Source organism: Lygodium microphyllum, chromosome 10 (genome assembly GCF_053477565.2).
Source record: "Lygodium microphyllum isolate KBCC chromosome 10, Lygodium_microphyllum_v1.1.10, whole genome shotgun sequence".
Lineage (NCBI taxonomy): Eukaryota > Viridiplantae > Streptophyta > Polypodiopsida > Schizaeales > Lygodiaceae > Lygodium > Lygodium microphyllum.
Genome location: NC_141144.1, coordinates 108,568,632 through 108,585,464, shown reverse-complemented (window position 1 = coordinate 108,585,464; position 16,833 = coordinate 108,568,632). Strand labels below are relative to the sequence as shown.

Below are 16,833 nucleotides of genomic sequence, written 5' to 3'. Positions count from 1 at the left end.
AAGTGCAGACCAATGCATGCAATAGCCGATCCGACGCTCTTTTAATATAGCTTTCAGCTCAATCAGGCGTGTTTGAAACAGTCCACAAGGTAGCATGCGTTTGAAACAGTCGTCCTTTGACCTGCCATGCAACTAGCAATCAACAGTGACGTATTTGTCCACGGAAAACCAATTAGAACAGGTCAAATAGCGTCCTCTCACTACTCTAGATTATATATATATCTGTGGGCTAGTTCCAGGGGCAGCTAGTCCCCACTGCCTCTGCGCGATTTCCTTTGAGATGATCTGTTGAGTTCTCGTAGCCCTTCGGGTGCTAACGCGTTGATTTGATCGCCGTGATCATCCAGCTTTCTAATGGTTGACCTTTTGTGCGGGCCAAAATGGCTCTGCGGACTTCCACTTTCTTCCAAATCAAAGGTCAGAATCCAGCTTGAAAATAGCAGCTCATAAGTGATCCAATGGCAACGGGCTCAAGTTTGCACACGAAGGAGAAACATGATACGTCCACACACCGTTGCGTTTGTGAGCGTCCAAGTGAGAATAATAGAGGAGAATGAGCGTGTTAGCGTAGAAAGAGAATAGAGTGAGGAGTGAGAGAGAGAGTGTGTGTGTCGGGTGGAGATGTACTTGAGATGCAAGAGGTTGTCTATGACTACCTCCTTGAGAAAGTGATATGCAATCTTGATGTGCTTGGTGCAATCAGAGACTTGATGGCTATGGCCCATAGTGATTGCCAATTTGTTATCTCATTGAACGAGGGTACCGTGACCAGCTAGGGGAAGTGGAAGTTCATCCAAGAGTTGGCCAAGCTAGAGTGCTTCAGGCATGCTCCCAAAGATGGTGCAATGTACTCGGCTTCCGTCGAGGAAAGCGCAATGCTTGGTGTGCCAAGATATAGCTCCTCCGACAATGATAATTTTCTAGAAATGTTATGCATTTGTGGGTCTTTCCCTATCGAATCTACATCCACAAAGCCATTGATGGAGAAATCCATGTTAGTTGCCCCATAGCTATAAGTGAGGTGATAATCTTTTTATTTTGGAGGTAGCGAAGAGCTCTTTTGACAGCAATGCCATGGACTTTGTGAGGCGCTTACATGTGATGAGACAAGACATGGCGCGCCGGTGAGATTATGATCAAGACCAGTGGGGCTGAGATGAGGTATGAAATTTGACCCAGGAGATGGTGGCAAGGGAAATTGGTCAAGAATGACACATTTTCGACATATGGGGGATGAGATACAAGTAGATGATGTTTGGGTAATATGGGTGTGGAAATTTTGGGATTACAAGAGGAAAAGCCATGATATTCTTTGAGGATCTCAGCAATGTATTTTTGCTGAGACAACTGAATGGTCTGTTGCAAGGATTGCGGATTACCTCAATGCCTAAAAAATAAGTGATAGGGCCATTGTCATGGATCCTCGATGTTGTTGGGTCTTGTTTCCTCTCCTGATACAACTTTCCACTTCATAGCATCTACATGTTGTAGTTGGATCAATTGAACTTATTGATGGAAAGGTATCTTGTGTTTGTGGCACTTTTGGATGGCATGCTAGCCATGGAACCTAGAGAGACAAGGGATGGAGAGCGTGAGAAGAAGATGATAAGACAAGTAATGTCCCTTTTGAGAATGACAAAATGTTAACAATCCTATGTGGGGTTAATCATGGTGTGTTAGATGGATAGCACATAGATACTCAAGGAGGATGGAAATAGACTAAGAAAAACATGGTTGCAAACTGATTGCACACTCAACAATGATAAGCCATATTCCACACCCCACAATGCTACAATACCAAGCTTCTGTTATGTATAGCCTTTTGCCCTTTCACTCATACAAGTGGCCATACTTATCTTTAGCTTGTTCCTCTTCCTCACCAGGTGTTCTGCTCGGCTCCTTCCTGCAATCTTGCTACCTCTCAATCTCTGTATATCTTTGATCCACATAGCCTACGCCTAACATTGTTTCCTGGAATATTTGTTTGACGCTGTGTTTACATGGATTGTGCTCACATTGCCATGAACTTTTCCGATTGTTGTCCCCTTGCTGTTGTGCTTACTGAGTCGCTATGATCTGAGCACTTTTCTTGGCCAATGTAAGGGCTTCTTCTATGTCTGCTTTCTTCTTTCTCTTGCCTTAGCTCTCCAGTTTCAATATTGTTGCAGTTTACCTATTATAGCAACTCTCGTTGTTGTTCTCATTAGATGATATCCTCTCCTCATCTCCGCATAAAAACATTGTCAATTTGTACATTAACCTACCTTAGCATTATTGCGCATCCTTACTAGAAATTTGTCAATAACATCAACTTTACTATACTTTTCTAGATCTCTGATTATTCATCTCCTTCACACCCAAAATAAGCCCATATAATCTCGATTAGCAACACACATGTCTCAATTGCCAACATCTATAAAGCCAGTTTGTCTACATGACATGCCATCCTTGTTGGTTCCTGCCTCCCGATCTTATCCAACATCATCTATTATAGGACTGTATTTTCTATCTTCACTAACTTCATACCATGTCCCAATACCTCCACATCGGTTTGAGGAAATAGCTAGAGGAGAACCATTGATAAGACTTTAATCTATAGCAGCTACTTTAACTTATAAATCCACGAGTAAAACTTCCAAACAACTCATCTTTTGCATTCCCATTCTCATGTGAGACATTTGCTACATGAGCATGTAATATGGATCTCTTCTAATTCCATTTGCTAAATACTTAGAGAGGCAATGGAAACTCTTGCTAAATGTTGTTGCTTTAATAAATCTTCTCAGGGGGATCACTCATGAATATATGTATATATAACGTGAGTTCAAAATAAGGGGTTTTTAAAACACAATTTTAGATCACTGCAAATCGCGATGAATTGGATGCAGATGAAGCTAGGGAGTTTTTCTCTCAACTAGGAATCAAGTTGGCTTTAACCACAGCATACAATCCAGAGGTAAATGAAAAGAGTGAAAGAGGGCATCCGCCGATAGTGAAAGCATTAGCCAAAGCACGCAGAGGATGGATTGGAGAATGGCCGAGACTTCTACCATTTGCTTTGTGGGCTAATCATACGACTCACAGTGTTACCAAAGGATATATGCCCGCAGAGTTGATGTATGGTCAGAAACCGGTTATGCCGACTGAGACTTGTGCTTTGACTTGGTCAGTTTTACCTTGGCAGGAGGATTTGACAAGAGAGGAGCTCTTAGCTCTTCGGATCCGGCAGTTGGAGAGAAGACCAAAGGATATTCAACTAGCTATGGACAGGTTGAAGGTTGCTAGACTAAGAGATACGAACAGGTTTGATAGCAGGCATCGCTTGCGGCCTAGAGCAATAAGGAGACTGGGTATTATCTTTGATAGCAGCCTTGAAAATCAGTATACTGCACTTCGAAAGATGGTGAAAAGATGGTTTGGGCCGTACATAGTCAGACATGTCTTTGATAATGCAACATATGAGCTGACAGAATTGGATGGGACAGTGCTTAGAGTGCCTATTGCAGGAAAAAGAATCAAGATTTTCAAGAAAAGAGATGATGAGGATTATGCATGGGAAGAATTTGCAAGAGAAGAGCAACGAGAAGAAACTCCAATAGAAGAGACAGATGATATGACAGATAACCTTACTGATATACCGGAAATATACAATGAAGAGATTGATCTGTTCGTGGATCTTGATGATAATGATCATGGGTAGTTGGCCCATCCGGAGGATGCGCATGATCAAAGGGGGTGGATGTCGTACTGGTGGACATTCGAGGTGTGGAATCCACCAAAGAGTTGTGTGTGTGACATTTGTTACTTTGTACATACTTAGTCGTTGTGTTTGCATTTTGTTCTACATGGACAGTATAGTGGAGAGGGGATTGGAGCAAGAGGAACTTATCTGTAATGCTCTAGTTGCAATGTATGCAAAATCTGGCATGCTTGGAAAATCCCAAGAAGTATTTGACAATATTTCAGCTTGAAATGTCATATCACGGAGTGCGTTGATTACAGGTTATGTTCAACATGGATATGATGAGTAAGCAGTGATGTGTTTTGTACAGATTCAGTTTGATTTGAATTATCCAGGAGTTACAAGGGCAATGGTACATCGTGGATTTTATACAACCTACATACAAGAGTAGTTGGTGCAGTTATGTCTATACTTGATGAAGTGGAAGGATTGGACATTACGGTTACAGGACATTCTATGGAGGAGTGCACTACAAGCTTGTGATCATTACGGACTGCAACTCCAGGAGGGCTATTGCTCAAGCATTGCCTAGAGGAGTTGCTAATAGCAAGGCATTAACATGGATGTTATGTTCAGCATCATCATATTGCAATAAGTGGGAAGTCAGAGCAGAGAATATGGTTAAGTTCTTGTCACAACCGGATGTGGCAGCATGGAATGCAATGCTCTCAACGCATATTGAACAAGGCCAGTTCGAGAAAGCTTTACAGCTGTATAAAAGAATGCAAGAGGAAAATCATATTATTGATGACATTATACTTGTCTATGCATTGCGAGCCCAGCAGTGAAACAGGAAGTTTGAAAATCTGCAGAGAAGTTCATTTCAATACCATTGCTGGTGGATATGATTCGATCCCCTTTATGGCAAACACTCTTATTCATGCTTATGGAAATTGCGCCAGTATGGGTGATGCCAAGGTGGTATTTCATGGACTACACCAGGGTTGTGTTGTGCCATGGAGTGCTTTTGTTGCTAGTTATGAACAAGAAGGAAACTGTTTAGCAAGCCTACAAATGTTTGAGGACATGCAGAGGGTAGGTGTACATCCAGATGACTTTACATTACTATCTTTTCTATCTGCTTGCAGCCGTGCTGGTCTTGTTGTTGAAGGTGTGGAGTGTTTTACTTCGATGGTTAAACATTTTGGCATTGCTCTAAAAATGGAGTACTATGTTATTATTATTGATCTACTGGGCCGTGTAGGGCACTTCAAATGGGTAGAGAAAGTCTTAGAGGAGAGGCCAATTGGTGCTAAAATCCCTGAAGCTTATTGATGACACAAAGAAAGCTACCAAAAACAATTATGGCTATATCTGTAGCTGATTGAATAGTGGATTCTGTAGATTTTTCTGGCACAGTATTAGTGCTTTTGCTGCTCACAAATCCTCTCAACTTGCTTATTCGCATGATTGATCTTCTATCCTAAAATTAGTCAAGGTCCTCTGTGATCGCGACTTTGCTTTTGAAAACCCTTCGACAACGATCTCATGGATTAAGACCATAATATATATTATCTTAGTAAAAAAATCATGCTAGAGGCCTCATTCAAAAGTCAAAATTTCCCTCCATTCACCATTTATAGGGAGAAGCATTTTTTGGGTAGGGAATAAACCACTTCCTCTCCTCATTGACCTCCGATCAACAAGTCACCAACTTAGAGATGGCATTTGAAGTAGTCCTTCGATTATTGGGAGGACATGTTCTCCCATGGGGGATTCACTAGTAGTAATAAGGAGATGTCACCTACGTGAAAGAAATATATGAAAATACCCCTTATCTACCCCCTATTTATGGAACCTTACCTTATAAAATGTACCTTCCTTCCATTAAATAACCCCCTCCCTTACGCTCACGTGGTACCATAGCGTAAACCCTAGTGGACCCCCTGGGTGTTCTCCTTGCTATGGATAGTATATATCAAACATAAGATGGCCTAATGTACTAAATGCGATTTATCTTAGGCATGTTTTACGGACTGATGAAAGAGATCAAAAGTAAGTCATATGCACATGGATCTATCCAATGCATTTCTTAGAAGTTGAAACCATTCCTCACTTATACCATTTTAAATATATTGCAGGTTATCATCTCCTCCTTCCATCCCATAACCCTCACCTAAAAGGAAACATGTTTGGGGGAAATTTATGGACTACCTTTATTAGTGTCGAACTTGTCAAGGATTCATTAACTTTGGAACATATAGATTAGCATGAACCAAACTATTTTTTATAAAGTTGCAATTGAACCATTCATTTGATTTAAGTTTGATCTATTTTTGCATGTGAGAGTTGATATGGGAAAGCTATTAGAGGCACAAAGAAAGGTTCCAAAAGAACAAATGGCAACTTAAGACGTTGATCAATAATTGTAGAAGCCTTGAAAATGCAAAATTTATGTTAAAGGCATGTGCACAAGAATGCAAGTGGCCCTACAAAACAACTAGGTTTGGTTAGGAAATAATATGGTTGTAATGTCCTCATGGTTAAGGCTATTAGGCAAGTGAACTATGTTATATGAAAAGGTTTATACATCATGGAAGAAAGTATTTATCCTATTTTAAAAATCAATTGCACATTTTGATACACAAAGAAAAAGAAAACCTGGGAGTGTTACTCTAGCATACATGGTAGTGTTCAAAGAGAACCAAAGGGCATTGCTAGATAGCACATTCACTAGTGTGCTATAAATAGTAAAATCAAGATTCCTCCTAGAATCTCTCGAGGAGCTCACAACCATGCACCTACTTAGCAAAAGTATGAAACACCTACCACCCACTCTCACTTACAGAAAGAGAGGACTTGTAATATGGAATGCCTAAGAGGTCTCAATACAATTGTGTTTTAATATACCCACACAGCCATACCTGCAGAAAATTTCTTCCAATAAGAACTTACACACTGCACTAGTGGTCTTTGTTCTCAAAGGTTTGCCCTCAACATGATTGGTAAGATCCTCTCTAGCCAAAACAATATATCCCATTTGCCATAGACCCATAGGTATAGTAACCAAGTCAACTACCCACTTATAATGAATGCATAGTAGATAGGTCAGATGAAGCTCATCTCGATGACGCACTACGGAATACATTTGACAGTCTCTGCAAGTCTCTACAAAGCAAGAAACATCTCTGTACATGCCTTTCTACCAATATTTCTCCTTGATTTTCTCATAAGTAGCCCACACTCCTCTATGACCAGCCCAAAGACTCTCATGAAACTCTCTCATCACCTGTAACTGGGTCTCTTTATCGCAGACAACCCGCAAGGGTAATCCACCTTTTTTCTTCGGGTGCTTCCAAAGAAATCCATCCTTTAAGAAATAACCATAGGATTTTCTTGTGATATTCTTGAACTCTTCATCTGTCCATTCATCTCTTTTGCTTAGTGTACTAAGGTACTTGCCAATCTGCAACCAATCTCCAACATAGAGTTCTTCTATGAAAGCCACAATATCATAGACATGGCAAACATGATCAACCATAGTGGTTGAAATTTCTGCATCATCCTCTTCTACAAGTAGTGTCTCCTCATAATCATATCTGGCTCTAGACAGAATATCTGCCATTGGATTATCCTTCCTTGGTATGTGTCTAAATTCTGGATTTAATGACTTGATGTATGTGATCCATCTCAGCATAGCTATATTCGGAGTAGAGCAACTCGTAATCATACCTATAAATGGCAAGCAATCTGTCTCTACCACAACTGTGGCTCCAACAAAGTACTCCTTGTCACATTTGAGAGCCGTAACAATTCCCAGTAATTTCCTCTTAATTTGTGGATACCTCCTATGTCTCTTGTTTAGGACTTTTGCCCCAAACCGAATAGCGTATCTGTTTCCATCTGCATCATCTTGACCCACAGCCCAATCTATGCCAATTGGACTAGTGTCAACTGTCAATACAATAGGCCTTCCGCAATTATAATCCGCTTTCCTAAGAGTAGGAGCAATCTGCAATAACTTCTTCAATTTCCGCATGGCTCTAGTGTGGCTCTCATCCCAAAAAAATTTCTGCCCCTTTCGAAGCAGCTGATATAAACAATCTGCTATGTGTGCAAAATGGGGTATCCAAATCGTGTAAAACACATAGGCTCCAATGAATCTCCGTACCTCTGAAGTGGTAGAACAATACTCCGTAATCTTTCCTATAGCATCCACCTTCTCAGGTGAAGGTTTCTTGCCATAATACCCACACATATGTCCAACAATGACAACCTCATTTACTCCAAAAGCAGATTTTTGCCCTGATAGTGTCAAGTTCACTTCTTCTAACCTGGCCAAAATCTTTTCACAAGCTAAAATATGATCAGCCACAAAGTATCTGCATCCCTGCTCATTTAGACTCTCATCCTTCTCTTCTTCTGCACACCCCTTAATGGGCACATCACCCAAGAAAGGCATGGTAAGCCGAGGTATGTACTCACGAAGGACCTTATGCATGGCATTCATCATATGCGCAACAGAATTACTGGCACCTTGAGGCAAAGTACACATCTTGACAAGCCCAATAGGAGTTCTCATAGTGGTTATATCCGTGCTTTTCAAAGCTAGCTAAAACTGATCATATCTTGAATACAAGTCACCTAAAGAATAGATGGCACGTCTAGTAAATGCTTCTGCAAACTCATCCACAACTGGACCTATACCAACATTCCTGATAATAACTCTATTTACTGGTTGCATGTCCTGTATAAATCGGAGAGTACCATTCTTCTTTGGAACCGTAAACCACCTATTTGAGTATGGTGCAGATGATGGCTCTAGGATTCCCATCCTGATTTTCTCATTCAATAAGTTAACTAGCTTTGGCAAGTGTGCCCTAGGCACTGGAATAGGTCGGAGGTTCCATGAAAATAGCAAAGATCACCATAGGAGCAACAATATCCAAATTCACACATCCAATCTCATGCGAGAAAAAAGCAAATCCCCTTCCATGTTGCTCAAGCATATCCTGAAAGCATTGCTTCTTTGAAGGTAGCAAAAAATCACCATTTGCAAATTTTAATTCAGCAAGAGTCTCTGCTGAAAATTTATGGCCTATATGCTCTGGATTCCTCAAAATTGGCTGCTTGGCAGCCCTCTCTATTTGCTGATCACTGTCAGGTGGAAGCGGTCCAACTATCGGCTTCACCTTCTTATCCACAGTCTTGTATTTCGTGTCAACCCTGGCTTCATTATGATCCTCTATATTACTCAAATCTTGCTATAAATAAGCAATTCTGCACTTTGGTGGCTGAATATCCTCAGCCCTCTGCTCTATGGACTGCATAGGAACAACCCTAAACTCTTGATGCTGAAATATTTCAGCACTAAACTCTGTTGGCTGAAAGTTTTCAGCCCTTTGTATCTCTATAGGCTGATCATAATCAGCCGGAAACTCTGTTTGCTGAATTTCTTCAACACTCAATGCTTTTTGCTGAGTCACTTCAGCCTCTGACTCTATCTGTCACACAAAATCTGAAATTTCATGAAACATGTCCAGGGACTGCACTGATACATTACTGTGACAACTCTGCATATCAGTTTTCAGCATATTTTCCATCTCTGTCATCGTATCTGCACAAACCATACTATCATACATCCCATCTATATGCTCATCATCCTCTAAAATACCTGCATTTTTCAAATCTTTCTCCTTCTTGCACATGTACTGCCTCGCAGCTCTAGGCAACTTAGAAATCTTCTGATAACTCATCGAACTATTTGCTGAAATTCCAACAAAATTGGAGGAGAAAACACTGCTACCAAGAGGCGAGAACTCCAATCTCCTCTGCTCTGTACCACCGTCGTCTCGCGGGATAGCGGTACCTAACGAAAACTCGAATCCCTCACAGTGGGAAAAGGTGCATCTCGAAGAGTATCCCTGTTTCTAGCATGGTTTACACACAGTCATAAACTGAACTACTCTCATACCATCTTTACTGCGAATCCGTGCATAAGCAGATCCATCATCCATTACTTTCATCTCCATGCACATCTCTGTGATGAATGGCTGTCCTAGGATTATGGGGTAAGAGCATGAATCCTACACAAAGAAATGGAAATCCTCCTCTACATCTCCAATTGACACTGGGACATGCAGCATACAAATCACCTGTAGTGTTGTTGGCGGCTCTCATACGCCACCCATGCCCTGCATCCAGAGGCCATCTATTACTTTCATAAACTCCACGAACTATGAGATTAATCTCTGAACCATGATCTACCAAAGCAACATAAGGCACCTGTTTCTCTCCAATTTTTACCATTGTTTCTGTAGTTTCCCTAGCCCAATGACTCCGCGAAAAATGACTATGCGGTATCAAGATAGGCTCATCAGTTTTAGCATAATGCATAGGCTAAACCCTCTTCCCTGTCTGCGGAAAAACAGAAGCATTCTCAACCATAACCTCATCCTCATCCTCATCCAACTCTCCAATCAAAACTCCCTATGTATCAGTAGAGGCAATGCATGTCTTTTTCTCTTTAGGACTTCTTGGAACTGATCTTGAAACTCTCTTTTCGAGATGCCCAAAACCTCAGAAATAGTAAAAGTCACCTCACTGCCAAGTATCTTGTCATTAAAGATTTTCTTCATGTCCATAGATGTCACAATATCAAACATCAATCTAAACCCTGGATGATTTCTCTCTCTAGGCTCTTGCCTCTTTTCTTTCTTTTGAGCATCTTCCATCTGTCGTTCTGGCCCTGGTCTCAAAGACGGCCCTACAGTAGAGGTGGAGTAACAAACTCACCCCCTCTAGTATTTTTAGTTGCATTTGGATTCTCTTCATCTCTCTTACGCTTCTCCTCAACAAGTAGATCTAATCCCTGAGACTTAGCCAAGTAGGCATAAATAGTGTACCTGCCAACAGGCGAATCCCAACCTGTCTCAGATGATCTGATGCTAGAACCTGCACTAGTCAAAACAGTTTGCTGAATTTTCCCCTTGTTTGCCGTCTCCATAGCATAGATCCATAATGTTGACTGATTCTTTGATCCTTTCTCAATCTGGACTCCATATGCAGAATCATACATAAGAAGTACACACAGCCATGTCATCTACTAATTTCTTCATTCCGCCTTTCCCAAAATTGGTAGCAAGCGGAGCTCCTGTTTCAGTTAACCAGATCTTGCCATCTTGTCCCCAAAATACCAAATTCTTCCTCCTTGCATATTGAAAAGATTCACAATCCCTGCAATGCTGATGGTTTGTACTATCACACCAAATACATCTTCGATCTCTCCTAGGTGCACTAGGAGCACTCCTAACTGCAGTAGGAGCACTAGAAGAAATAGTAGGTGTAGTCGAAGCAAACTACTGTTTCAATTTTCCCACCAATTCTGCTTTAACTAACTCCAGTGTCAAATCCGTTATGCCTTTGATTATGTCATCAAGAGAGGAAGGAACCGATGGAGCGGATGATTTTAGAGCAAAAAGAGCCGGCATCGGTCTTGGAACAGGAGGATTAGAAATAGTAGGCACTAGCATAGGCCAAGTAGCTGGCTGAGGAAGAGAAGAAATGACAGGGGTAGAAGCAGACATAGGAGCAGAAGATGGCGTTGATGTCATAGATCCATTCTGTAGGCGAGTCTTCCATATCCTCCTCTTGGTCAAAGTCGAGACTGCATCTTGGGCATCTTGCAAATTCGTTTTAAGACCCATAGGCTTCGTGCAATCCTCAAGAAGCTCTCCTAATTCTTCGTGAAGAGTAGGATCTGCAGCTTGCAAGAAAAGCTCAACTTTCTCAACATCCAATGCTCTTTGTTCAATGGCATCAAGCTGACTATACCTCTCTTCAAATTTTTGTATCAATTCTGAAGCAGCTAGACCTTTGTTTGGCATGTAGACCCACTCTCAGAATGACCGCCGTGTATCCATCCCAAATTCCTCAAGAAAATACTCCTCTTTCAGGGCCTTCTTAAAATCTTGCCAATGCAAAATTTGAAGGAAAAGATCAATCACTTTTACCCTCAAGGCAGGTGTGACAAGGCGAAGGAAATATTTACTCATAAGTCCTGTTGGTACTCCAAAAAATCCCATCTTGATCTCATACGTCTTCAAATAAGCCGATACATTACGGCCATCAAATAGCTTCTTTTCATTCTCAACTGCTTCAATTGCCTTAGTCACACTGATTACATTCTCTTGCTCTGAATATAGTTGCCTTTACTGAGACAACTGTTGTTGATGCAACTACTGCTGCTGCTGCATATACAATTGTGAAGTACTTAAAGCAGCAGTCAATGATGGAGCTGAAGTAGAGGACAAAGCAGGAATCGTAGAAGAGACTGAAATTGATGCTGAAGTATCTCCCATCCTGAAATTTAAATGCGACGCTTTCACGTCGGGTTCACCAAAGATGTCGAAGGGTTTTCAAAAGCAAAGTCACGACCATAGAGAACCTTGACTGATTTCAGGATAGAAGATCAATCATACGAATAAGCAAGATGAGAGAATTTGTGAGCAGTAAAAACACTAATACTATGCCAGAAAAATCTGTAGAATCCACTATTCAATCAGCTACAGATATAAACATAATTGTTGTTGGCAGCTTTCTTTGTGTCATCAATAAGCTTCAGGGATTTCAGCACCAATTGGGCTCTCCTTTAAGACTTTCTCTACCCATTTGAAGTGCCCTGCACGGCCCAGTAGATCAATAATAATAACATAGTACTCTGATTTTAGAGAAATGCCAAAATGTTTAACCATCGAATTAAAACACTCCACACCTTGAACAACAAGACCAGCATGGCTGCAAGCAGATAGAAAAGATAGTAATGTAAAGTCATCTAGATGTACACCTGCCCTTTGCATGTCCTCAAACATTTTTAGGCTTGCTAAACGGTTTCCTTCTTGTGCATAACCAGCAACAAAAGTACTCCATGACACAACACAACCCTGGTGTAGTCCATGAAATACCACCTTGGCATCACCCATACTGGGGCAATTTCCATAAGCATGAATAAGAGTTTTTGCCATAAAGGGGATCGAATCATATCCACCAGCAATGGTATTGAAATGAACTTCTCTGCAGATCTCCAAACTTCCTGTTTCACTACTGGCTTGCAATGCATAGACAAGTGTAATGTCATCAATAATATGATTTTCCTCTTGCATTCTTTTATACAGCTGTAAAGCTTTCTCAAACTGGCCTTGTTCAATACGCACTGAGAGCATTGCATTCCATGCTACGACATCCGGTTGTGACAAGAACTTAAACATGTTCTCTGCTCTGGCTTCCCACTTATTGCAATATGATGATGCTAAACATAACATCCATGTTAATGCCCTGCTATTAGCAACTCCTCTAGGAAATGCTTGAGCAATAGCCTTCCTGGAGTTGCAGTCCGTAATGATCACAAGCCTGCAGTGCACTCCTCCATAGAATGTCCTGTAACCGTAATGTCCAATCCTTCCACTTCATCAAGTATAGACATAACTACACCAACTACTCTTGTACGTAGGCTGTATAAAATCCACAATGTACCATTGCACCTGTAACTCCTGGATAATTCAAATCAAACAGCATTTGTACAAAACACACCACTACTTACTCACCATATCCATGTTGAACATAACTTGTAATCAACGCACTTCGTGATATGACATTTCGAGCTGAAATATTGTCAAATACTTCTTGGGCTTTTCCAAGCATGCCAAATTTTGCATACATTGCAACCAAAGCATTACAGATAAGTTCCTCTTGCCTCAATCCCCTCTCCACTATACTGCCCATGCAAAACAAAATGCAAACACAATGACTAAGTATGTACAAAGTAACAAATGTCACACACAAATTTTTGGTGGATTCCACACCTTGAATGTGCAGCAGTACGACATTGTATGAATTGTTATGTATATTTTCTTAGACCTTGTCTTTCTTAGTACAATCTCTATAATCCTTCTAGCATTTCAGTCCTTTTTTTCTAATATGATGATTGCTTTATGGAAGAGCCAATTGAACCATATAGAGTCTTTACTACTGCTACAACCTCGAAAGACCAAGACGACGAAAATATTGACAAATAAAAAATGGAAGATCACAGTCCGAAGGTTAGAAGAAAATGGAGGAAAAAGACACACTTAGAAAAAAGAATTGAAGACATGAGCTGCATGAAAAATCCTTTAATATAAAAGGAAGCGTACCATAGTAAGCGCACCATGATATGCTAGCAAGAAAAGAGTTGATCGCATTGCAATTCGTTTTGTAAAAGAGTAGTGGCTCCCCATGCAAATTGTAAAGAATGAGAGATGCGGGTTGAAGCCTATGCTACGAGGAAGGAGCAAAAAGGAGAGTAGAGAAATGGACAAAGGCCAAATCCAAAAGGGAATGGCCATCCAAGGAAGGGATAAGGGCATATATAAAAGTCAAGAAATGAATAAAGAATCTTATTCTTGTGAGTGGTCAAACTTGATCTCTTCTTGCTTCTTGCTCTCGTTTCCTTCTTATGCATGAGTGAGGGAGAGAGGGAGTGTGAGATAGGGAGAGAGTGTGTGAGGGACTGTGGAGAAGCTCTTCTTCTCCTCTCTTCACCTTCTCTATCTTCTCTTCCCCCTTCTTGCGTGCATGGCTACAAAGATCAAAGCTTTGAGCTTGGAAATGGATCTTGCTTGGGAGTGCATCTTGAATCGTGGAGCCATCAACGAATTCATGGAAGGAGGTACTCGATCAAATTCGAATGCAAGCTCACTACATTGGTGTGTGAAAGACTGTGCATGGCTATGTGAGAGGTAGCTATAGCTCTCAACTTGAAAAGTTTAAAGCAATAAGCAGTCCATGGGTCTTGGTGGTTTGCCTACGAGGGTGACAACATTTTGGTATTGTTTCTAGGACCTACGAATTCAAGATTGAGTGTTTGCATGCTCCAAATCAAGTGACGAAGTAAGCTCATCTCCAAAACTGCACTTAATTTTAGATAGGAAGTAAGGGAGTCAAAAGGTTATTTGATATCTTTTGTGGATTAATTTAGGCTTAGGAAGTTTTCTGTGCATTGGTTAGAGTAGGAGTTGTGCATTTGATCAGATTTGCGACATTAAGGTTTGGGAAAAAAGAAAAAAGAGAGAAAAGACAACTCTTTGGATAACCACAAAATAGGGGAACAAGGAAAGAATGGAAAAAGATTTTCTATATCTAGGATGGAAAACAAAGTGTGAGGGGATAAATAGAGAATACAAAAGGTAAAAAAGGGGAAGAGAGAGCTCATTTGCACTTAGTGAGATTGAGAGAGAGCTATTGAGAGAGGGACAGTGAGTGATAGGTCTACATGTAGCAACACCCCCTAATGTAGAGGCGAGCACAAGCTCAATTGCCAAGACCCACGGAGTACTTATTGTTCAAGTGTTTGAAGCGAGCATTAATGACTATCTCTCAAATAGCCGACACGCTATCCCTTTCTACAAGTGTAGTGAGCTTACCTTGATGCCCAATTAAATTGCCTCTTCTCTCAAGCACTCCGATAGCTCCACAATTTGTGATGCAAGCTCAAGCATCCTCAAGTCTCTTCGTCGAAGCTCCATCCTCCATAGCCATGCCCGAGACAAGAGAAGATAAGAGGAGAAGAAGAAGAGAGGATATGGTGGAGAGCTTCACCTCCAAGGTCCCTCACTCTCACACACTCACTTACTTACTCCCTCACACCTCCTTCAAGCACTCACAAGAAAGCAAGAGAAGAGCAGGAAAAGGAGAAGAAGAGTCTACTTTTCCACACACCAAAGAATGAGCTCTCATTCATCTTTTGAAATTTATATACAAAGCCCTAAATCCTATTTGGGCAGTCATCCCCTTTTTACATGGCCGGCCATAGCTTAGGCTCTTTTTTCCATTGCTCTTCTATCTTCCTAGCTTCCTTCCTACCGCCCATCTATATTTACAATTTGCATAGGTTAGAGCTTGGTGCTCTTAAAATAAATCATGGTACGCCTTGCGCCCTTTTATAATAGTATATACTTGTGATTTTTCTTGAGCGCCTCTCCTTGATTTAGGACTTTTTTACACTTGTGTTTCTCGATTTTTCTTGGGGTGCCTTCATACTCCATTCCGCTTTTGCCTTGGCTTTGTTTCTACTTTAGATTTTCTAGATTTTCCACCTTGTTCATTTGAGGGTTTACATTATCCTCCTCCTAGTTGAGTGCCACTCCCATGGCACTTGTTGGGGGATAAGTCGAACTCTGTTGCTCGAGTAGCCAAGTAGCTTTTTGAGTTTGTGTACGAGTTGTGTTGGAGGGATTTATGGAACCGTAAGGCCCTTGATTTTGGACTTTGAGCCCTTGTTGTGGAGAGAGATTGGTGGGTGGATCTGGCGTTGAAATTCAATATTGTGTTGGATGGATCCGTCACCTGGCTCTCTGCGGTAATCTTCTTATGCATTGTTCGAAACGAGCTTCTTTATTCACTTTTTGATTGGGTTTTTTGTAGCTACCCCTTGGTTTGTTGGGTCGGCATGGTAGGATGTTTCATTAGATGTGGAACACATTGCATGGATGATGGGGTCACTGAAGTTGGTGGTGGGGCCTTCAGTTGTACTTGGAAAGAAAAGAAACATGCATTATGTGTGGGTGTGTGCCATTGTCATGTGGTGCATTGTGCGCACGCTAGTGGGATGGACCTTAGGGAGGTAACACTCGCATGCCTTTCATCCCACTAGCATGCGCAGAATGCACCACATGACAATGGCACACACCCACACGTAATGCATGTTCCTTTTCTTTCCAGGTAAAACCGAAGGCTCCACCACCAGCTTCAATGACCCCATCATCCATGCAATGACCCCATCATCCATGCAATGACCAGCTTCACCACCAGCTTCAATGACCCCATCATCCATGCAATGTGCTTTTCATCTTATGAAACATCCTACCATGCAAACCTAACAAACCAAGGGGTGGACACAACAACCCCAAGCGCAAAGTGTGAGATCAAAATGAGGCTAGGGAGTTAGAAACAGAGCCGACTGACCGGGGCCACCAAAGGGACCTAACTTGAGGACCCATAGGTACAGTGGTTGTGGTGGATGTGCAACTTGCAGTGGCGACATGTCATATCTTTCCTATTTTCTTTTCCTTTACTTTTTTAAAAATATATGTATATATATAATAATAATAATAAAG

The 16,833-nt window shown here is 41.2% G+C and overlaps 1 protein-coding gene across 1 annotated transcript; it reads right to left on the bottom strand.

The window, feature by feature from the left end:
* Positions 1–12,291: 12,291 nt before the first annotated feature.
* Positions 12,292–16,550, bottom strand: LOC148030418 (pentatricopeptide repeat-containing protein At5g16860-like). The gene is made up of 3 exons (XM_087687383.1): positions 16,407–16,550; positions 13,214–13,230; positions 12,292–13,060 (listed from the first exon to the last, which is right to left on the bottom strand). Exons 1-3 carry the CDS (start codon positions 16,548–16,550, stop codon positions 12,292–12,294), a joined length of 930 nt encoding a protein of 309 aa, XP_087543509.1.
* Positions 16,551–16,833: the final 283 nt, after the last annotated feature.

Bases quoted from the DNA above. Each gene is read 5' to 3' on its own strand.
- LOC148030418 (XM_087687383.1), bottom strand. From the start codon at position 16,550: ATGGATGATGGGGTCATTGAAGCTGGTGGTGAAGCTGGTCATTGCATG.